The sequence below is a fragment of the Elgaria multicarinata genome, chromosome 7, assembly GCF_023053635.1.
Source record: "Elgaria multicarinata webbii isolate HBS135686 ecotype San Diego chromosome 7, rElgMul1.1.pri, whole genome shotgun sequence".
In the NCBI taxonomy this organism is placed as follows: Eukaryota; Metazoa; Chordata; class Lepidosauria; order Squamata; family Anguidae; genus Elgaria; species Elgaria multicarinata.
In genome coordinates this window covers 87,168,188-87,193,089 of record NC_086177.1, presented here as the reverse complement: position 1 = coordinate 87,193,089, position 24,902 = coordinate 87,168,188, and the positions used below count along the sequence as shown (strand labels likewise).

At 37.8% G+C, this 24,902-nt stretch overlaps 1 protein-coding gene across 1 annotated transcript in view; it reads right to left on the bottom strand.

The window, feature by feature from the left end:
- VPS13B (vacuolar protein sorting 13 homolog B) overlaps window positions 1-24,902 on the bottom strand; it is a 434,090-nt gene that overhangs the window by 263,203 nt on the left and 145,985 nt on the right. Inside the window, exon 20 of the mRNA XM_063130990.1 lies at window positions 9,059-9,168. Coding sequence (XP_062987060.1) covers window positions 9,059-9,168 — 110 coding nt within the window. The remainder of the gene's footprint in view (window positions 1-9,058; window positions 9,169-24,902) is intronic.

Genomic DNA, 24,902 nt, shown 5'->3' with positions numbered 1-24,902 from the left:
GCAAGACAGCGAGGAAGTTTCTCAAACTGACAAGAGACCAAACGTTAAAATACCTTCCATATCCTAATGATGCTATTAAATATTTTTGAGCACACCTTTTCCCTATCAGAAAAATCCAACATCTGCAGTTAAAATAGCATACCATAGATCAAAGTCATACTTGAAAGCTGTATACTAGAATTTCAAGGGAACCAACAGCACGCTTTTGTAAGTGGCACAATTACTGAGTTCTTTAGTGAAAGAGCCCTAAGCTTCCCATCTTTGGTGACAGAGAAAATCAGATGTGAAGACATCAAAGAACTGTACTGAGACTATATAGGCTCACAATGCATCATATAAAGTTGAAGTGGCTAGTTCTCCACTTAGTACTAGCAGTCTTCATTTGTACTACTTTATCTTGAGGATTGTTTGAGATTTTAGAGTCGATGTGGCATAGTGGCTAAGAGAATGAATTGTTATCTAGGAATTAACTGAGAGGCTTTAGCAAGCCACTGCCTCTCAGCCCTCTGCAATATGGAGTAATAATGCAGAAGAGTAATGGGACAATTTCTTAGGCTGGAGTCCAAAAGAACCACAGACCCATCAAAACTGCTGTGTAAACTGCAAATCTAAGAAGGGATATTACATTTTGTGGAGGAGAATTAAGACCGCAGTAGTTATATACTCATACTTCCAAGTCCCTGAAAGATACAGCTGACAGAGTATGCTGTATGACAGTAGTATGACAGTAGTCAGCTCCTGGTATTAAGACTGGAGAATTAGGTGATCCTCTGTGCTAGCATCTGGGATCTAAGCTCCCAACTGTGTCTTCCGTCCCATAGGATAAGCCTATCCAATAAAGCTTGCTAATGTTTAATGTATTATTTTAACTCTGAAATATACTTGTGATTTGAACGTTATTTAGGTTTCTGAAAAAAATGCAAAACTGACTTTTAAAAAGTATGAAACAAAACAAAAAATATTCTCTTTTTCCAACTACCAAATGTACCATTGTCAAGAGACTACTACGCTAAATACAAAGAACGATTGAAACCCTGACAAAACACACGTTGTGCCTAGTTTGATACAAAATGAGTCTTGAAGACACAATGTCAACTTTGCTACCATGGTAGAGGTGGATCAATATTGTATGCTATACTATTTGAAATGAGGGAGAAACAAAGATTATTACAGCCAGAAAAAGCTGGAAAAAATTATGGTCATATATTGAGTGCTGATCTGGACAATGAAACAGCTGTTTCATCTTTGCTCACTGAACTCAGGCTTGAAGTTGATGCTGATGACACCCAATACAATTTTGCCAGTTTTTTGGCACTGCTAGCTGTAACTATAAAGTAAATGAAAGATCAATCTTAAACTGGGTGGAAAATGATCAAGCTGTTGGGTTTTAGCCACAAACCGGCATGGAAATTGCAGCTGGAGAATATAGCAAATGACAACTGCACCACAGCTGGATAACATGAAGATTCTGGTGCAAGTAAAGTTACATTGAACCTTTATCACCTATGAACAGCCGCCTTAACATTACAGAAAACTGCACTTTTCTAACTAATAGAAAATGAAGCAACTGGACTATATTAAAGTTTCCAATTATTCAATGTACTGGTGCTAATTATTATTATTATTATGTCATTATTATTATTTTGAGAAAGCTCCTAAATAATGGGAAGTAAGAACAATCTGGATTGTTCTGTATAAAAAGGAGGCAATAGGACAATTTGCATGAAACAAAGGAAAAATTCCACACCAAATATTTTGCTAATCTTCAAGAAAATGATGTACCTGAATAACCAATAAATATATGAAGATGAATATTATTTATTACATTTATATACCGGCCAAGTACATGAATAACTCATTGATGGCTGAGAATGGGCAGCGATGATAAATTTATGTTGTTTTGTTTTCCAGAAAGGAGAAAAGGGCTCCTGAACAATGCATACTATTTTATTAATGAATTATTTCTAAAATCTAAAATGGTTTCAATAGTAATGAATCAATTAAAAAGTGAGATTTCCACTTCTTGTTTGACATCATTATTGGAAACACTTTCACACTAGTGGCTAAAACTGAACAAAAGGATGAATAGCAGCAGCTTGAAGAACCAATTTTATTTACATAGAATGGACTGTTATTTTCATTACTTTACAATGGATAAACTAGAATGTCTCTGGAATTGACAAAACAACAATAAAAGGAAGGCACATGAAAATAAAATCTTATGCTTTAAAAGATATAAAACCACAGCCATTTCCTGGTATATAAAGAAATGGACAAATGCCAAGTAACAAACTGTAGGTACTGATACTCAGTTTCCTTCAAATGTATTTTACAGATTTTTTTAAAAGTTAAAAATCTAGACTCAGTTGCTATAACGGACATTATCCAAAGGCACATGATGCAGCAATCTCGTTAAAGTTAAGCAGTATTGGGTCTGGTCAGAGCCTGGATGGGAGACTACAACGGAGCACTATGACCCAGTTTGCATGTAATGACAATATATGTTCGACCCATGGGTTGTTGGGGGCCCGCACAGCAGGAAGCGAGCATGCTGGCTCCCGCCCACTCACTGCTTCTGGTTTCCATCCATATGAACCTAGAACTCTGAGTTAAGAAGGAAACAACCCAGAGTTCCAGGTCCGCACATCATAGAGCACAACTTGGGAATAGGGCATTCCTGGATTGTTTTGTCAACTGGATGCAAAGCGGAAGCAGTGAGTAGGCAGGAGGCAGAGTGCTTTCTCATTCCCACATAGCTGCAGCCAATCATAGGTTAATTAATTAACCCATGATTTATCATTACATGTAAATTGGGTGTATGTATGCCACTCTCAGTTCTATGGAAGAAAAGGATGATATAAACATAATAACATTTTTATCCCATGTTTGGAACAGATTCCTCTGTTACAGAGCTCACATACTTGCTCTCCCTACCAAACAAACTAATATGTGCTAGAATGAAACTGTAGTCATGGTTTGGTTATTTATTTATTAATTACATAGAATGCCAAAGGAAGTGAGGCAGGTGGCTACTAGGAGAAGGGCTTTCTCTGCTGTGGCACTCCGGCTGTGGAATGACCTCCCCAGAGAGGTTCGCTTGGTGCCTACAGTGTACTCCTTTCATCGCCAGCTGAAGACCTTTTTTATTTTCTCAGTATTTTAACACTTAATTTAACTTAAATTTAAAGTTTGCTGTTTTAATTCCATATTTTAACCTATATCAATTTTTGCTGTGTGGTTTTAATCCTGGTTGTGCTTTTTATATTGTATTTTGTATTCGTGTTTTTAAATTGTTGGTTGTTTTTATGCTCTTCATGGTTTTAATTTTTGTGAACCGCCCAGAGAGCTTCGGCTATTGGGCAGTATAAAAATGAAATAAATAAATAAATAAATACATTTATATCCTGCCTTTTTTCTTCTTGCAACCCAAAGTGGCTTTTATGGTCCTCCTCCTCTCAATTTTATCCTCACAATATGAGCTGCTGGCTCACTGGCTGATTTTCAACACTTCCATGATCTCTAATATATTGCTTATCATCAGCAATATATTATAGATCACGGAAGTGACTTTTTCTGTTAGAAGGTTTACACACTATACAAAACACGACGAACAAAGGTGAGGTTATAAGACAAAGCTTAATAAGGAAAAACAGGAGTGCTTTTTCTTTGAGAACTACAGGATGACAGTCAATATAGAGATGATCTATAACTATAATTGGACCTCCTATCAACAAATAAGCTGAATTGATAACTGTCATTAATTTTATTTATTAGTGCAATCACATGAAGTCAATGGAATAGCTATCATCTAGTACAGGTAGTTCCTTTTCTTTCCCTACATTATTGCCCTTGTTACGTTATCCTAAGATAATGTTACTCCACTGACCCCATTTCCAACATCCATGCATTTGGCATGGACACTTGCAAGGAAAAACCTATAAAAGGGGACTGTACCCACATGCTGGGTACATATCCACATGATCAGGGTTCCAGAATCTTAGTGTTAGGGGCAGAGGCACACCTCTGCAAGCCAATTATAAATGTAATTCCCCTTTACATGAGGTGTGAAGAGAGCTTTGAGTCTAATTGATCTCTGCAAAGAAACTGTATTTCAAGGAAGGTTAACAAATATAGAACACCATCATTATTTTAAATACAGATATTGTCTTGATGCAGACCAGATGGTTACTATACAAGATATATGGACATTTTCCTTCTCCTTTTAAGCAGTCAGAAGGTTGTATAGAATGCACAATAATTACATGGCTTTTATTGAACCTTTTTAATGCATTACCGTGGAAAACATAAAGCCACAGAGCAAGCATTATGGGGTATATTTTCAAAGCTAGGGAAGAGGGTTTATATTTGTTGAAGTCAATGAGATTTATGTGGCTAAAACCACATGCATGCTTTGGAAAACTAACTAACTTGTAAGAAATACATGACTGACCCTCAAAAGTGGATTTTATCAAAGGTTTCCAATTTGGTTTTTCCATGAATAAATGCTAATTACTTTTAAACTCTAATTTAATGTTATTTAAAAATACAATTAAAGATATCCAGATATGGATTAGAGAGAGAAAAGGTTAGTATTTATTAATGCTCAGCTAGATTAAAATGAGGCCTATGTACTTACAGCAAGTGTGGTGTAGTGATCAGAATATCAGAGTAGAACAGGGGAGACCCAAGTTCAAATCTACACTCAACCATGAAACTCTTTGGGTCACCTTGGGCCAGTCATTATCTCTCAGCCTAACCTACTTCATAAGGCTGCTCTGAGAATAAAATTGGTGTGTGAGAGAGGTTTTGGGAGGAAATGTGGCATATAAACATAATAAATATAGCAAGTAATAAATAAATGCACTGGGCATGGAGTTTGGGTATTATATACAGTAGATCAGAGACCAGTTGGCAGATACCCAGCTGGAGCTAATGAAGTTTAGCCCTTGGCAGTACCTTGGATTAGAGACAAATATACTTCTCTTAGGGATGTAATACAAATTAAATAAATATTTCCCCATCTTTTTCACAGTTCACCATGTGGAATAAAGCAAATGTAATACTACTTATGTTCCTATTCATTATATCCAAGTGATTTTTCTTTGTACCTCACAATAACATCGAAGGACATCTCATATCCTGTTCCATTTATTATATGTAGTGATGTTTCAATGACATATGCTCTTGTCTATAAAGTAAGTTAATCTTTCAAACTTGGTTAGTTTAATCATATCATAATACATACTAATAGCAAACTCAGTGCCAAACTCAATGCAGCAAGAGTACAAAAATTCTTAAAAGAAAAACCTCTAAGGCAGGGATAGGCAACATCTGCCCTCCAAATATTTTGGACCACAACTCCCAGAACCTCTGACCATTAGCCATGCTGGCTAGGATGTGTGTGGGAGTTATAGTCCAAAACATCGGGAGGGTACCAGGTTGCCTACTCCTGCTCTAACAATAGCTCAATGAGTACTGAGCATGGCCAATGGGCACAGAATGCTGCCTTATTGTTTGGAGAAGGATGGAAAACCAGGTGGGGTAAATGGACTATAGTATCTTGAAATGTTTGGAACTTTGTTTAGAACTTTGTTGCAGATCCTACCTGTTATATAGAATCCTGAAATATTATGTAAAATTGGCAGCACTGTTAGACCAGTATTCAATAGGGCTCTTCCACGTGTGGCCAGCACCACCAGTCCTGGACTATAAGCAGCTTACAGCAGCTAATAGCACTTCCAGGGGCAGGCTTTGAAATAAGCCAAAACGCTCATTTCTGGGAAGGACGTGACCTGGCGGGGCACACATGCAAGGGCCCTATTGGATACTACTCTTAGTTTTCAATTTTTAAGTAAGTGAAACCAAGCAGCATGTGTGGGAAGACCAACAGCAACAGAGTGAAAAGCTCACTGAGTAACCAGATAAACTTACAGAACAACCAAACATCTGATGCCTGCCACATGGTCCCTGACAAATGGGTGCTCACCAAGCATTTCTGATTAAGAAGGAAAGGGGATACAAATGTACTGCCCCTAGCAGAGAAATATTTAATTTTAAGCCAAATAGTAATTCAAGGGACAGATGATGCAAAATTAGAGCCATATTTCTGAAAACCCATCCATCAAAAGACAATACTGTACAAAAACCTATAAGGGTGGAGTAAAAAGGCAGCACTGAGAAAAACTACATTCAAATGGAGGGGGGGGGGAGAAACTACGACCCTCTTAAAAGAGCCATGACTTTTCTCTGAACTTTAGTTCTATCTGTAACTTAGTGTTTATCTGAAGTCTTAACATGCAGTCACTCTTTCCAATGTATTGAGTTGGAATATCTAGAAAGCCAATTGAATCAGTAAATAACTGTACTAGATATGTTAATAATTATATATAACAAAAGCAGCATCAAATATACTACATAAATATATTACACTTCAAGGAATTGCTCTTTGTTAATGAATATATTACAAGACCAGTATAAAATACAATGTAACAAAGCCAATCAGAAAGTTATAATCATGTAAATTATAATGAGCAACATTCATACTACAAAACAGGAAAAAAGTATAAATTGTAAAAGCACAATCCACAAAAAGCAGAATAATGGTCCAGCTAATATAGGTTACACACCCTATTTCTTAGATTCTAAGACACACTTTTCCCCCCATATAAACATCTCTAAAAATGGGGGGTGTCTTAGAATCGTGGGTGTGTCTTAAGATTTTTTTGTTTGTTGGTGGTACTGAAATTAGTGTGCATCTTACAATCGATGGTGTCTTACAATCGAAGAAATAAAGTAGCTGAACAGGAAGCCGGTTAGGTAGTCGCTTTCATAACAACTTCAGCATGAGCGTAAGACACATCCCTTGAACTGCTACTACAATCAGTATTGTCTTCTCTGCTGAATTACTGCTTTGAGAAATTGTAGCCCTTTCCAATGCTGTGAAAAATTCAATATTTTCCAGTTTCTTCAATTATAGGGAGATATAAAGTAACTGGAAACCTATAAAGCAATTTTCATTATCTATCTTAATGCTGGTGTGATTATAAATGAAGATCTCCTTGAAACCATTAAAATATTTTATTTTAAATTAAAACAAGTTAAAAAGTATTGGTTTGGATCCCAAGATAAGTTAACCTAAGACAGCTCATGGAAGGAAAATCTCTCATCCCTTTCTCACCCCATGCCCAACCCGTGATTGCACTGGAGGGCCCTCAGTTTTTCAGGGGTTGTAGGTATATACAAGAGAGATAGGTCAAAATGGGAAAGTTTCCTTCAGTGAACTTTAGGTTACCTTATTTTAGAATCTAAGCCTTTGTCCATAAACTGCCTGATCTTCCTTTTGCTCTACAATGAATAACATATAAAAGTTTTAAATCCACTTATGCATATGTCTAATTGATTTCCTGTATATGTTTTTTCAATCTAGGGGATGCTCTTCTTGTTTTTTGGAACTTGTGACATCAGGAGCATTAGCTTTGTCAACTAAGGCTGCGTCCGATCTTCAACTGTATATTATACTCTTAAATGGAAAACATACTTGGAAGATTATAAACTGGATTTTCTATAAATCAAAACTTTTAGCAGAGCTAAAACTGCTTTTAAAAGTAAAAACAAATAAATACCACATTTTACTAGTGACCAATGAAGAGAATCAGAAGGCATTATGCAGATTTATTCAGGCATTCATAAACTTTGTTATGGATTTTATATTTTTTTCACTCAATGTCCACATTATTCACTATTCCCCCCGCCCACAAAAAATCAGATACGTGCGGAAGCCAAATGCGGATAGGGGAAAACATCCTATTTTGCCCCTAAAGCACTAACCACATAGTTGCAACAGGAACTACATAGACCCTTACTCAAATATGTAACAGCCGCTACAATTTGGCCTGTGTTTTTATGTGCAGTGGGAAAAGCACAAATTTAATATAATAGGCTGTATTCTGAAAGCATGAAGCACCTAACTAAAGTTATATTAAAAGCTGACATTCAAAACTACCCCAGCAATCTCTCCCACCGTTCCATGTTCATATCAAAAACATTAGGGGAAGAAAAATGTTCATGTAGAAAGCCACACAGAAGCAGCTTGACATATCAGCATTTGATTTAAGACTACTTTAATCTTATTCAAAAATAATTTCCACTCTATTGGTAAGTTAAAATGGAAATTATAGTTTTCCCATTTTGATAATGATCTTCCTTCCTGTAATAACTTTCCAAGAATGCTTCAGGCAGGCTCCTAGGACACAGGTATGGGCATGCAGAGTATATAGGGAGGGTAATTTTATTTGCCTTAAGAAATATATGCATTTGAGAACAATATAATTAGGCTAGTATCTATGTTAACATTTGTCTATATGGCATTGCTTTTGGAATTATTTACAACCAAAGTTCACACACTTCATCAGAACAGATTCTTCTGGCTTCATATTTTACACTGGCTTCATACTTTGAGTTACAACACCCTAATTAGCTTTAATTTTCCTCTCCTGAAATAATTAGCCTCTCTTCTTCTACAAGCTCTTTGAATCCCCTAGAACAGTGGTCTTCAACTGGTGCAGAGCTTAGACACACCTCGGACTCCCAACCTGAAACATGACAACCGCTTTCACCAGAGCAACGTCCTTTGATAGAGAGTTTGTATTTGAGCTTCAGTGGCTAAGATTTCACCTGCAGCGGACAATGTTCAGATACCTAATAATTATATATAACATAGTTTACATTTTAGTGGGTATTTTATTCTGTTGGTTTGATTTGCTTGTGTTCAGTGGTGCTATCCTTATATCACGTGGAAAAAACGATTGTTATTATAACAACAAGCCAAAAGAGAAGCCTTCTTCTTTCATTAACAATAAGCACAGCTATGTTTCTAGCACAGTTGTGCCTTAAGTATGTGCGTTAAGTATGGGACATGTGGGACTACAGGAATTTATTTTCTCTCCCACCACGTGTAGCCAAACCATGCCCCCACAGTAGCCTTCTATAAACAGTAAGCAATGGCATTCTTCCATGTTCATATAAAGTTCACACAATGAGTCTTGTCAACATTTCCTACCTGCTGCATAGGTCTGCTGCTTCGTTTCTGAGGCTGGTACATGAGCCAAGTATATAAAACTGGATCAATGTTGATTGTTAATCCCTGCATGCTGGCCAAAAGCACGGTCCCTATATAATAACAATGACAACAGCAACAACAATTACAAAGCAGCATGGATTACACAAATGCTGAAGACATTTTTAAAATCTGTGCAAGATGGGTGCTGTTTTAGAGGTGGCACCTCCAAAACACAGAAGACAGCAGATTCATGTGAATACAGCCTGGCTGCAATACCCATGGGAAGCACTGCATGCCCTCAAACGGATCATGACAATGTTCGACAGTGTTCGAAATGTTTCTTTATGCTGCCAAGCATACATTTACGTACATACAAAATATACATTTTAAAATTATGATTGAGAATATAACACAACTTTATATATTAATATTATTGAGAATATAAAACAAATAATAAGTTGTCCATGAGTCCTAAAAAAGAATGAGGCAGCTCTGCTGTATTAATGTTCCCACATAAAAGAAATTTATAGGGTCAAAGATCACACCACCTCTCTTTCCCCTTAGTTGAATTTTGCCCCCTCAGTATTACTTGGGCAAGATACTGTTCATCTACCCTGTTTCCATTGACTAATCTATCCACTTGCTATCCTGTCTCCTGGTTGACATTTCTCTCACTATTATCCCATCTTTCCACAATATCACTCAGTGTTAAGATAGGGCCCAAGCCTCTGGTTTGGTTTCAGATTCTGAGTCAGACTCTGAGGCAGAGCTAGAAAACGCTCAGGCAAGACAGAGAATGGGGAAGGAAATTCCGCAAGACTCTCCAGGAGTTAGGGAGGAATCTTCCAGGAGCTTACTAAACAGAAGGCCCAGGTTCAGAGAATATATTTCCTCTTCCTGCCCCCTTGGGAACTCAACCTTTGTCAGAGGGGGAGAGAGCACTGGAATTGACAGACCCCAGAGTCCACTGCAAAGGTTAAATGGGCAGAGTTGAGAGGAGTGAGAGACTGGCTGCACCTCAGAGGTTGGTCAAGGGGACCCTTCCTGAATGAGGAGTCAAGTAAAAGCCTGTTGGGCACAGCGGGAAACCATCCATTTAATTGATGATAGCCTTGCTATGTTTGGCTATTTAAGCTTGGAGGGCAAGCATCCTTCACAGATGCTGCATGTGAGGCAGGTGGCTACCAGGAGGAGGGCCTTCTCAGCTGTGGCACCCTGGCTGTGGAATGAGCTCCCTAAGGAGGTTCGCTTGGCACCTACATTATATGCTTTTTAGACGCCAGGTGAAGACCTTTTTATTCTCCCAGCATTTTAACAGTCTATAAATAAATTTTAACTTGGTGTTTTAAATTTGTAATTTTGCATTGCTGCTGTTTTTATCTGGTTGAGCTTTTATATTGTATTTTATACTATGGTTTTATATTGTTGTTTTATACTTTGAATGTTTTTAATTTTTGTGAACCGTCCAGAGAGCTCCGGCTATTGGGCGGTATAGAAAAGTAATAAATAAATAAATGTGTGAAGAGGTTTTTTGGTTTTTTTTACTGAATAAAGACGTCATGGATTGCACAGTGAGTCTCTGTTACCACACATTTCGGTGAAAGGGCTTGCAATCCTTACACCCTATCACTCTCCCCTGGCTCTGTAAAAACACACCCACTTCTCCAAAAATCCTACTCTGACCAAATTCTTAATTGCCAGCTCTAATAGTAATTTCTCTGCCCTCGTTGTCAGGGAATCCTTACTATTATTATTATTATTATTATTATTATTATTATTATTATTATTATCATCATTATATTTGTTACCCGCCTCTCCCTCTTGATCGAGGAAGGGTACAACACAACTATACTTTGATATAGTTGACATCCTTCTCCTTTATTCCCTGCACAACAATAGGTCTCTGTACCTATATTTTCAGCAGGTTCACTTCCTACGTGCTGGACTGTGGGTTGTTTAACCACTCCCCCTAGCAGGAGAAATTGGACTCATTCACAATATCCCACAATTGTTCTGATGTGTGAACCAGATCAATATACCAAAGAAAGAATTACTCATGTACCCCTCCCAAGTCTCCTTCCCCTTGTTTACTCTGTTTCCACTTCCATCCTCCTCCTCCTCCAACCTATGATCCGTTATAAAGCTCTAATTTCCTCTAATTCTTCCTTCTCCTTTACTCTATTTTATCAATCATACAAAACAGTGGCTGCTTGTAGTTTTAACTGTAAATGTGTAATTGGATTTTTTGAAGTCTTAACTGTTCTGATTTATGGTTTTATACTTCAATGTATGTTTTTGCAAGCTGCATGGAATATAATTCCTTAGAGAAAAGCAGGATACAAATGGATGAAAACAAGAATAAAAACTGCAAAGGTAGGACTTTTATGTTTTATCTCAGTAACATTGTCAGCTCAAGAAGAAAGCCACATTTTAAAGTTATCAATGCTTGAACATAGATTGGTTTCACCCATGAGTTATTTAAAACTTCTTTAGCTAGCAACTTAGGTGTACAAGCATGAGGGGACATCACCTCCCTTAAACTGCATAGCAATTTCTGAGAGAGCACTTATAGTAGTCATATAATTTCGGAAACCTCTGCAAGGCCCGTTTTTTAGAAGTGGTCTTTGGGAGACAGGGTTAAACTGAAAGGTGGAGGAGATGTTAAGTATGTTGGGCTGTAGTGTGTGGTATTTTCTCAAAATGTGGGGCACATTTTAGGGAAGCTTATTTCATGCTTCCATTGTATATCTTTCCAAAGCCACAGAGAAAATACAATTTCAAAGCAGAATAGCTGGGTTTAAGCATCAGGTAGTTCTACATGCATACCAGTTACTTCCTCTAACAATGAATATAGAACTTCGGCTACTGGTCAGTATAGAAATGTAATAAATAAATAAACACGTTTATTTTATATCAGCATTGGTTACCAAAACATATATTAACGAGAGCAACATAAGGGCTCTCAGAAATTTTCATGGGAATATCACATCAAAAGATTAAAACATAAAAGAGTTCAAGGTCATGGTTACATAGTATCTAATTCAATTAAAATACCAAAACTGAAGAGCTGATCTTGTTCTTTTTAGACGTTTGTAAAAAGATTTGCATTGACTCTACTAGTATAAGGGTCTCATCATAAATTTGCCAAAGATTTTTAGAGACAGGTGTCAGGCAAAATCCTTTTCAATTTTCGAAATATTTTAGTCACTCAAATTTATTGAGATGCATTCCAAAATGTCTTAAGCATATTTAGTTATTAATAAATCTTATATACTTCAATTGGAATGATTTTTCAGTAAAAGCACTTAGGGTTCTAGTATAAGAGTGCAATTATGCTTTCCTTTTCCTTTTTATGTGCCACTCTTATAACTGGTAAAACACACACACACACGATAAACCATAATGACATAAAAACATTTACCAATATATATGAGTCTAGATATAAAATTAAGTCATCAGCATTAGCTTCCCATTCTGGTTCCCTGTTATATTCTCATTAAACAGAGATAGGAAATGTACATGCCACAGCAAATGTCATAACTTTAGATGTGAGCAAAAAACAATATCCACCCCAAAACTTTCTAAAATATCAACTTAATCTACACTTATATACTTGGGAGTATATTTTTCACAAATATCTATGTATCTTTCTATATTGAAGCCTGGCGAGCATTGAAGTGATGCAAAAGAGGCGTACTTTAAAACAATCATCACACTGCTGGCATTTCTAAGTACGTAACTACCAGGAGAAATTCACAAGATTTTAAAAGAGCTATGCTAAGAGAGAAAATCATAGCAAATAAGTGCCCCAACATGTAACTTCTTTAAAAAAATTTTTTTAACATAAAACAGCAATGCATTTTTCTGTCATTAGATATGTAACTTAAAATTCACTTGTGAAAAATTCATTATAAACTAAATAGTAGTACTTTTTCTACACTATATACCATACTTCGTATTATCTAATAACAGGCTTTGTAGCTAAGAGTAGCACCTGGCAGGCATATAATTTAGTCATTTAAAGGTGGGGAAAATTTCCAATAAATTATATAAATAGCATTGTAAACAATCACATTCCTAGTCTACAAATGTTTCAAGAGTTGATTAAACATAAGTAGCTTCTAATCTCCAGCATGGAAATGAGGGGCGGCTGTTTATAAAACCAGGTAGGGGTGTGTGCACGTGTACACACACACACACACACACTTGCTAGTTCTAATCCCAATTATACCAAACAACACAATTCTGTAAAGAGTATGGCTTTTTCTGTAGGAAAGTGTTTAAACAAAATTCATTCTGTATACAGGCAATCTGATTCATAACAGATCTACTATAAATCACTAAATGGGGAAATATCCAACTCTTTCTAATTTTAGTATGGAAGACAATAATGGAAGGGACAGCATTTCTGACAGTGCTGCTTACTGTCAAAACACTTGACATTCCACACATACTTTGCCAACTGGATATTCCAGAGTACGCTGATAGATTTCAGTTATAGTTTAAGCTGAAGTAGGGCCTAAACAGTGAAAATTAACACACACAAACATGTCTTCTTATAAGTTTTAACACATATGAAAACAATAAGACTACCTTGTATATATTAAACTAGCTGAGAAAAGGGTGCACTGTAGAACAATTAAAATTAAATGAGGTTTTTCCATAGACTCTACAAGATGCAAATTTCACTTATTTCATTCTGGAATCATAAACTCAACCAAAGAATATACGTTTTTGGTTGAGTTTATGATTCCAGAATGATATAAGTTTACATCTTGTATAGTCTATGCAAAAACCTCATTGAATATCAATCCCCCAGTGCCTTAAGCAACTGTGATTATGAATAATATATTGTTGCATTATTGTAACAGGAAAAACTAAATTATTTTCTGTCAATAATAAGGATTTCTCTGAAAACACGCACATCCTGCACCTGTTCATGTTCTCCAAAGAGTACTCTCGAGGATTAACTCCTGTGTGCTCAATGCTTTCAGAAGTATATTTAAATTGGGACTAGGAAGACGGCCTTTTTAGTGACTACACCCAGGCTCTAGAACTCCCTCCCCACACGTAAAAATACAGCTACACAAGCGAATTAACTCCCGACATCCTATCTGTATCAAGGCAAATTTCTTCTAAAAAGTTTTTAAAGGAATATTTGGAACGGCTCCCTTTCCAGCTCACCTAAAGGTGAGAAGTAGTTCTAAGCAGGGGGGTGGGGTTTAAATGAAGCATTAGAAGAACTTTCTCTTGATAAAGTGAATTATTATAAAACACACTGGGAACTAATTCAGTTGTATGGCTGCCTTTCCCCCCTCCTTCATTTTAGGCTCAACCCCTTTCCCCCTTTTCCGCCATGTTGTCAAAACCTTCCTTTTAGGTAGGCCCTGGGAGGTTGCCCTCTTGCTGAATTGTCTTTAACTTACTAAAAGCTATCTGGCTAAACGGCTTTTAATGGCTCTTCAGACTTTTTGGTCTGCTGCTTTTAGTGTTTTTTATGTTAGTTTAATTATAGTGAGTCTCCTTGAGCTCTATTGAGAAAAGGCAGGGTATAACTATTTTAATTTAAAAAACAAACAAAAAACTAGCAGCCTTTGGCTGCTGTTGCTGCTGCAGATACAAGGCTGGAAGTGGATGTTTTAACCCCAATTGGAAACACCAAGGAATTGGACCAGTCTCCTTCCTAAGAGGCAACCCACCAATTTCTGAAGCAGATTCATCGTCTAAGTAATCCCTTTCCTCTTGCAGTGTTTCTTTCCCCAGTGCTGAGGGGGGATGGAAGTTCTATCAATGTTTGCACTGATAGAAATGCCAAGGTCTGCAAATTTTATAATTTCAGGATCAGAAGCAGTACTATATATTCAAATCTATTAGCAAGTTTTTATCAAATACATGTGAATAAAACTAACAAAACTACACATCTAAAAATAAAAGAAACTCACAAGATTGTAAAACTACATGTTACACACAAATACATAACAAAGCCTAAATTTGGTCCCTTATTCTAAGAAAAAGCAGGTTTGGGTGGGAGTGATTTGGAATGGTAACGTGGAATGGGGAATGATGCTTAAGAGTCCCCCACTCCTTTGCTTGTTCCTTTGGCAGTGCAGCTGTTCACCCTCCCTTCTCCCCCACCCCCAACATGTGTTATGTGGGTAAATATGCACATGAAATCCTGCAGGAGAAAATTCAAGAAAACTGCTGGCAGGGAATGGTGGTAACTGTAGCAGGAAAGAGACAGGTGGGGAAAATGTTAAGCATCCTCTCCATCCACCAGTTTTCAATCTCAAATCCCTCCCCACTCCAAATCTACTTTTTCGTAGTATGACCAATATGGTTTTGCTACACATATTTACCCACCTCCATCATTGAAACATCCCATTATTACTCACTAAAATCTGTAAAGAATAATTACTTTTTCACAAGATATTACCAAATTGCAGTTAGTTCAAAATACAGTGTAAAGCTACTAACTGTGGCGGTATAGATAAATAAATAAATAAATACTATACCAGGGCTCAAAGAACTGCACTGGACAATATGGGGAAATGAAATTTTTCCTGTGTATGGCATTGGGAAGAAAAACGTTGGTCTATTATGAGGCGTTCAAAATGAATATAGTCTTTGGGTGAAATTAAGCAATGACTGTCCATGAACAGAATGCACACCGTTGGCGGAACAGATTTCCTCTCCCCCTAAAACCACCCGTATGCCCCCAAAGTCTGATCCAAAAGGTTGGGGGACACAGAGGAGGAAAGAAAGTCTGCTCAAACAACATTGGATGGAACCCTGAGGCTTAGAGAGAGGGGGAAAATAGCTACACTGAGGGAATAAGAACAGCAGACCTTTTTTCTATAGTGGGAGGAAAGCATAAATTCAGGTTAATATTGGTGGGGTGTAATGATTTAGAAGAAGTGGATTGGAAGAGATTTTAATAATTATGATTCTTCTTTTAATGAAATTAAACTTGGATAGCAACTGTGCCCTCGTAAGAGAAGTTGGAGAAAGGGAAATATGCTGGTGAGTGGGAAGGAGAGGGATAGGCCAGGATCTGCAAGGTTGGCCACAGAGAAGGAGACCTGCATACTATCTGGGAGCCATGAGATTGCGCCAAACGCCACCCCAGGAGATTCTACAACCTCACTAAATCATGCTGCACTGTCCACACAGGCAAGGCATTTTTCACTAGTGTTTGAGGTCAAAATCTTTGACCTATCACCACTGAATATGACCCCCTCCCCCCCAAAAAACTTTACTTCATTACTTTTTGGCATTCTTGTAATATTTTTAGCATGCCTTGTTCCCACCTTTAATCTTCCCTCAGGGCTACATATGTACTGCTTTTACGGCTATTTCTTCTGTGAACTCGCACCCTGGACCTTTTATCATATTACTGTTTTTCCTTGATTATCTTCCAGTTTTCTAAAATGTGTTAAGCAAAACTAAACATGACTCTCCAAAATGAGACCTTAATTAGAACCAATTAAAAAGTCACAAATTAGGGAGAAAGCTTCTGAGTAGTCCTGAACTCTTCATCAGGCTGCATGTTAAGAGAACCTTGGGAGCGTAAATTGCATGTCTGCTGCTGCACAAACTTTGTTTGCTGAGGGCAATACAGATATTAAAATCGTATAGCTATGGTATAGTAATATGAAAGCTGCACAAAGGTTAAATCAGTCTCTTGATGGTGTATTAAAACATAAGAAAACCTAGTTACTTGCAGTAGCTGCTCTTAGCGCTGGAATCACCAAAAACTAAACTCAGTTATCATCCAGAAATAATATAAACTATTTTTTTAATTTAAGCATTTTAATTGCCAGGAATCAGTGTGTAAGATTATATTAGATGCATGTTTTATATCTTTTAGGCTATCTTCTTTTCTCATTTGTTGTGTAACAAAAACTATATAAAAAAAGTAATTTTTAGAGGGGGTTAAGCTCTGAACTGCACACTATACCTCTGTAATTATATAAACTACATTTTAGAAGTTAGAAAAATGTTTTACATAAACTGTGTAAAACATCTGTATGATTATTATAGAACACAATGTTTATTTACAAAGTAAGTAACATAGCAGGTGTCTGGCAGTTTATTATGATGTCATCAAGATCACTAATTTTGGGCCTTTGGGACTCAGCCTCTCAGAGATTAGTTTTCTTGTCAATCAAACTTTATATGCTAACACAAAGGATGACTGTCAAACTACTTGGAGAATGTTTAGCTGAGTTTCCTAGTGCAACTGCTTTTCGGCAAATTTTAAACATCAGTCCTAAACATATTTTTTGTATGTACCCTGAGGCACTGGGGGTTTCGCTGTGATGGCCAGAAATATGGTGTGGTCACTAATCATGTGTGCATCTTCTTGTGGTATGTTAAGATCAAGAAAGACCATACTGGCGCACATTATCGTCAAACATGAACTTTCCTGCAGTTAACGGGACTTTACAGAACTTAAGTTCAAATTAATGCTTCCGCATATCTTGAAGGGAAGTATATAGGTAATCTGCAGCAGGAGAAAAGTATGTCTTTGAATGCAATTATATTGGAGCAAAAACTGTTTATTATTCCGCCCATCATATGCCAACTCAAGGTAAAAGTTCTTATTAAAAATTCTCTTAGTCCTTAGATAAAATACTTCAAGTTGTTGTGACAGAGTACTCATTAGATAACCAGTTTTATATTGCACATATGATGGCATTATTTGTCACGGCTGCCAGGAAATTACATGCATGTCTTTTAATAATTTATTTATTTATTTAAAATATTATTGTAGACACCATCCTGGGATCCATTGTGGTTGAAAGGCAGTTTGCAAACGTTAAAAATAAAAACACGGAGGGCACAATCCTATCACCAGACTCTGAAATCGGAGGCTGCCAAACTATCCTATGCAGGACAGCTGGAGCATGGAGGGAAGCATCTCATCCACGTTTCAGGCGCCCTGCAATCATGGCTATATCGACAATTTTACCTGACTAGCCTGGGTGCTTAGGAGTGGGAAGGGAAGCTGTCTGGCACAGGGAACTGCATGTTTAATTGGGATGTGTATACTTCACAAATACATATGCTTCTATTTTCAAGCCAGATTATCAGGAAGGGCTGTAATGGCTGATAAAGCAGCAAGCTGCTGGAAACCTCGGAAGCTATGACTGCCTAAGCAGCTATAGAAGATTGGAGCCATTCTCAAGTGGCTCTTGCTTTCGTCCTCTCCTGTTCCCTGTCAGCCAGCTGAAGAAGATTCTGATTAATTTATTCTTTAGGGTGTGTAAAAACAATGCTATCCCCGGGGTGGAAATCCAGGTGAATCAAACTTCAAGGCATCAGCACCCCCTGCAAGAACCTTGGACCAAAAGCAGTATATGCAGAAGAGTACTTGTCAATCCTGTGAAGTGTGGGGAGATTTCCACATCGCTGCTCAAAAGAACTCCTCCACGGGAGCCCACTCCACAATGGTGCCAAGGTAGCTGCTGCCTCTTTTAACTGAATGAGTAGTGGGGGTGGTTTTCCCAGGCTTTCATATGCCAGAAGAATACAGTATTTCAGCCATCTGGAAACAGTTGTTCCCAATACTTTTTTTGTTCATGGATGCTTCCTGGAAAGACACAGCGATTCACATTTTCTGAATGGTGCCGACTTGTCCGGGTGAAAATGACTGCCCTTCTGACACATCCAGGCTATGCCAATCTGCTTCTCTGGTGGGTTGGCTTCCGGCAAAAAGATGGTAACGTCTTGGGACTTCTTGAATGCCAAATTTACCTTACAGGTAAATGATGGGTCTGGGTGTAACAAGACCTTCTCTTTGTAGAAAGCATTCAATGGTGTTTAGATGATAAGGCTTCTAGTTCTGATGCGACCACCACTAGAAATACCATTTTTAATGTAAAGATTTTAAGGGAGACCTTCCCCATGGACTCAAAGGAAGCACGTAGTTCAGCTCCCAAAAGGAGAACCTGTGAACCGGTGGATGGTTTACAAGGAATCTTGAGACATCTATAGAGATGTGATTGGCTAGCCATATTTTCCCCACCTTGAAAACCAACATGCTGTTTAAACAATGCTCTGCTTTTGCTTTTTGTTTTTTACTGTATTTGTACACAGTCATTTGGAAAGGCCAGCTTGAGAAAAATACAGAATGTTATGTATTGCCACCCTCCTATATTATACTAGTATAGGAAGGTCATGGGGTACACTATGTTAGTTGAGACCCTACAGGATAACAGCAAGATATTTAATAACTCTTTGGAACAGCACAATCCTCTCAACAGTTTCCATTCACCCTCTTGGCTATCAGATGGAACGTGAGTGGATGTAGATGAACAACTGGCCCTTGAATGAGCAGGCTTTCCCTCTTGGAAAGCCCCCAGCACTTCTGAGCCAACAGGTTGTCTTGGTCCAGGAACCAACAGCATGGTGGACAGATTGGTACCACGAGGATCACCTCTGCTCCTTATTCCAGGATCCTTTGAAGTATTCTTAGTAGCAGAGGCAGGGATGAAAGGGTGTACAGCACACCTTAAAGCCATGGTAGCACTTAGGGAATTGCTAAAAGGGCAATGCCCTGTGCATTGGATCCCCAACATTAATTGGGGTAGTTTTGCATTTTCCAGTTATTTATTTATTTATTACATTTCTATACCGCCCAATAGTCGGAGCTCTCTGGGCGGTTCACAATTTCCCAGTGTGATGTATAGATCTATTATGAAAAGACTGTGGCATCACTTCCCTTGGTGACGCTATCCACAACTTCTCTTTTGCTGACACCATCTCCTTTTTTAATAGAGGAAAATTTAAACCTTTTTATTTATTTTGGGTTATGAGTGTGAGTGTGGTTGTATATCACCAATCTACGGAACAACGAAGACTGAGAAAGCGTGGTTAAAATAATAAAACAATATTGAAAACTTTATTTATAAAGAAAAAGGTATTTAAATACAACTTATGTCTAAGGTTAGTAAAAGAAATACTCCTCCCTGCACCTCTCGGGGAAAACTATCCCCAAAACTATAGCCCAAATTTCCTAGTCCTACCCTGATGAAAGCCCGTCCTACTCCCCCTTCCCCTCTCAACCCTCTCTCTCTCTTTTATCCTCTCCTCACTCTCCACTCAAAATGAAACAGCCAATCAGACGACACCATTCAAACAGCTTAACATTCTAACCCACCCACACACACTTACATTTTGGTTGTAATAAAAAGAATTGGCCAAAGCAAATCAAGCCCTCAACCAAACATGCAACAATATACACGCAAACAACAAAATAAACTGCCATTTCATTACAAAGACCGTCTCAAAGCTGGAATTTCCCACCTCTAGCTACACTCTCCCTCCTTCCTCCCACAGGGACATTACCACTAACAGCCCTGTAAGAAGAATTACAGGAGAAGTGGAGAGGCAGGCAGATCCTTCACCATATATAGTCATTACCACAAACTGCCATGTGAGAAGGATCCTTATGAACTGTTATATTTGAGTGTTATTGTATCTTATTAATGTATTTTTGTTTATTCATAAGCCACCTTGGAAAGATTTGTATCCTGATAGGCGGGATATAATCATACTTCTTGTTGTTGTTGTTATTATTATTATTATCCCGAAGTGTAGGGCAATCTGTCTGAAGATTTGATGGTGTAGAGCACATGCTGAGTCCTGTATGGATGTCCAGCTGAACTGAATCTGCTACCTGCTTGGCTTTCTCTACCCAATGCTCACCTCTGATTGATGACAGGTTATTATTACCCAGTGTTTATTAAGTAGTGCTGGCAACTCTTTGCTGTCTGTTTCTATATGTTTTGGCAAATGTATTGTCCATTCATATCAAGACATGTCTGTTCTGGACCATTTCCTGAAAATCTATTAGGGTCAGTTTGATGGTGCCAAGAAAAGACCATCTAGTACACACACACAAGGACCATCTAGTACAGTGTCTGTCACAAGCCAGGAAATCCATCCACTTTCCATAACCTACAGATTAATCTAAATACATCCAGAACAGTACCTCAAGATGACTCAAGTAAGCAAGGAAAGGCCACCACCATATATAAGAAGAGAAGGCAAAACTCACTTAAGCTTCTTTGTTCCCAAAGATGTGTCAACTGATTTATAAAGATCACTCATCTTCATGCAGGGGATTCAACCCTTTCTTTCAGAGGGGTGTGTATGTGCATACTAAGGCATGATGGGTAAATGTCTGAATAATGGCACACATTTTGAAAAGCAAGAATCCACTGCTATTGATCATCATAAATATAGTCACTAGTACACATATTATTATCCGTGTACTAGTGCAAGTGGACATAAAAAAAGTTTAAAGATCTGATGTATTACCCGCACAGTTGGAGAGGGATCAAGACTGATTAAATTAGTTAATGCTATATTTCTGTTCTATGTTTACAAATGTATTAACCATGCCTAAGTACAAAGAGATATTGTAGATTTCATACCTATTTACAGATTTTGAAAAACGTTTGTATTTTTGTCTTTCAGAATGTATTTATGAAGTTGAAAAGAGTAACCTATTCCAGAGCATATGAAACAAACTGGGGAATCAAGCAGGCACAGTGTGTATAACTCTGACTTTGTACTTGTAAACATCCTTTCCACACTGAGCCCTCTGGGACAGTCAAAGAATTCAGTGAATGAACTTCTTGGAATAAATAAAGAACACTTAACTTGGCATGTAGAACTTCTAACTGATTAAAAGTAAGTCAGAACTGTTCCTCAGCTCTCCATTTTAAAAAATGCTGTAGTAGTAGCAGTAAAATTTAATGTTATTAAAGCCTTATAATCCCTGCACGCATACATAGCTTGTTAAAAATCTTTAAACCCGAGCCCAGTTCAAGCCTGAAAATGGTATAACAATCCAGTGAATCCCCAAAAATACCAGGAAGTGCCAAGCTGCATTTTCCTCATTCAGAGGACTCCGGGAATTGTCAGCAGTTTTGTTCTACAGATGCCACTACAAAGGTTTCTGAAGATAAGAATGAACAGACTTTGCAACTTCAGAGGTATATGAAGCCACCTCTAATTTAGTTTTAAACAGGAAAGTAACATAGAAGTTATAGTACGTCAAAGCTGCAATGAAGATTATTTACCACATTTTTAAAGGAACATCTCAAGCAAATTCCTCCTCAGAAAGGAAAGATGATCAGAAATGTAAGTGCACAAAAAAGTGAAGAAGCTTTACAGAAAAGCAGCTATACTATTAATTGCAGGTACCAATCAGGGCAGATTAAAATTATTAATATCTTAAATAGATCTTCTGGTATGTAAGCAAACAAATATTAAAAGTTGAAAAAAGTCCTCTGGAAATGATATCAAATTATTTTAACTATTAATTCATCCAAAACATCTTGCTATCTGGCCAGATTAAAACTTCTTGAATGCAGAAACTCTTTTAAAGCTATACACTACAGCATATGAGAATCCTTACATTGTTACTGTATGTTCCTTTTTGTGTCCATATGGGGGCAGTAATGTTTAAGAAAAATAATAACTATACTATAGTTACCTTAATTATTTGTTCAGAAAACTTCCTTGGATCTTCTCAATGAAAAAAACACACACACATACAGCTATTATTCAAAAAGAAGGAAATATAAAATATTAAGGTTATGGCCTGCTGAACAGACTTCTTTTAAAATGCCACTGAAGAATCATACTTAAGACCACCCAGTGTCCTGCCTCGTCTCCAGAGTGTGTAGGATTTTCCTCTCAGCAAAATATATTGGCAGTTTTACATCTTCATTTCTACATCTGAATTTCTCTTTCAGTGATGATATTAACCTGATGAAATATGTTCCTGGGATCAGCCACTGTTATGTGTTCCTTTCCCATATTTCTCATCCTGCATGTTGCAGGTTCAAAAACTGAAAGCATCTTATAACGCAGCACACTAATTGGTTAATTAATTAATTATTATTATTATTATTATTATTATTATTATTATTATTATTTATATAGCACCATCAATGTACATGGTGCTGTACAGAGTAAAACAGTAAATAGCAAGACCCTGCCGCATAGGCTTACATTCTAATAAAACCATAATAAAACAATAAGGAGGGGAAGAGAAAGCAAACAGGCACAGGGTAGAGTAAACAGGCACTGGGTAGGGTAAAACTAACATTGTACTGTAATTTTCAGTCCTTTTTAGCCACTTTTTCATACATGGATTACACATTTAGTGATTGCCAAATATATGAATTAGCATTGATCAGTCATATTCTAAATAAATAAATAAATAAATAATTGATAGTCATGGTAAGATGTCATCTTCCATAACTTATCCAAAAGACTGTAAAAAAAAAAAGATTAAAATCTCAAGCAAATCTCAATGTATCAAAATCAATGACTGTATATGGTGACTGGACTGAGTGCTCCAACCCGAGGTTCGTAGTTTGGGGGTACTCTTAGACCCATTTCTGTCATTGGAGGCTCAAGTAGCCACCACGGCTCGGAGTGCCTTTTACCATCTTCGGTTGGTTCGCCAACTACGTTCTCTCCTGGACAGGGACAGCTTTGCCACGGTGGTACAGGCATTGGTAACCTCAAGATTGGATTACTGCAACGCGCTCTATGTGGGGCTACCCTTGAAGCTGCTCCGGAAGCTGGAGCTAGTGTAGAATACTGCAGCTCGGCTGTTGTCTGGAGCTGCCCCTTTCCAGCATGTAACTCCTCTGCTGAGGGAGCTGCACTGGCTGCCTATTCGCTACCGGGCCAGGTTTAAGGTTCTTGTACTTGTGTACAAAGCCCTAAACAACTTGGGACCAGGATACCTGAGAGAGCGCCTTCTCCCTTACCAACCTGCCCGGTCACTGAGGTCATCCGAGGGCCTGCTCCTGGTGGTTCCACATAGACCCATCCTCCGATTGGAATCCACCAGGGGAAGAGCCTTCAGCGTGGTGGCGCCCCTCCTGTGGAATTCCCTGCCTCTGGAGGTCAGGCAGGCTCCAACCTTGTACTCCTTTCAGCGCCTCCTGAAAACATCTTTATTCCAAGAAGCCTTTCCTTAATATGCAGCCTTGAATCTCTGTTTTTGCTTCTTTTAAATTTTGTTTTAACTGTTTTATTCTGTTTTTATTTTCATTTTATTTTGTACACTGCTCCAAAAATTTTCAATTGGGAGCGGTATATTAATATTCTAAATAAATAAATAAACCCAAACTGGCAATGTACCCATTAACTAGTGGCCAGAGTAGAGGCAGCTACACAATGTGATAATGTTCCAAATATTTTCACAAATTATGCCCCAAATCTGCTTTTGTATTTCTGCTGTTTGTACATCAAATTAAAAGCTACATTGTCTAGATATGTACAACCTCTTTCCCCTTTCTTTAGCACATGAACAATCCCTGTCACTAGTGAAATCCTCCAGATGGGGCATTGGAGATCCATGATCGAACCTACCATCTCTTTAAAAATCAACTGCTGTGGGGGATGCAAACTGCACTGCAGCAGTGATCTTGGGAAGGTTAAAACTTCCTTCCACCACAATTCCAGCAGAATTCAGCCCCAGTATGTAGGTCAGCTTGGTAGATCCAATCCCGAATCTGGTTAAGGCATTAAAAACCACACCTGTTGATCAAATTGTTTATAATAGTCTATTGCCACATATTATTGATTTATTTACATTTTCCCCACTGTATGTCTCGTGTGTGTGGATTTATTAACATTCGATGGGTGGCTATAAATGGTCCTTCTTGGTCGGCAGACAAGAGACTGAAATTGGGGCCAGGATCTCTTCTCGATCATCCCAGAGTGCAGGACACAGAATAATGGGCTCAAGTTACAGGAAGCCAGATTCCGGCTGGACATCAGGAAAACTTCCTGACTGTTAGAGCCAGTA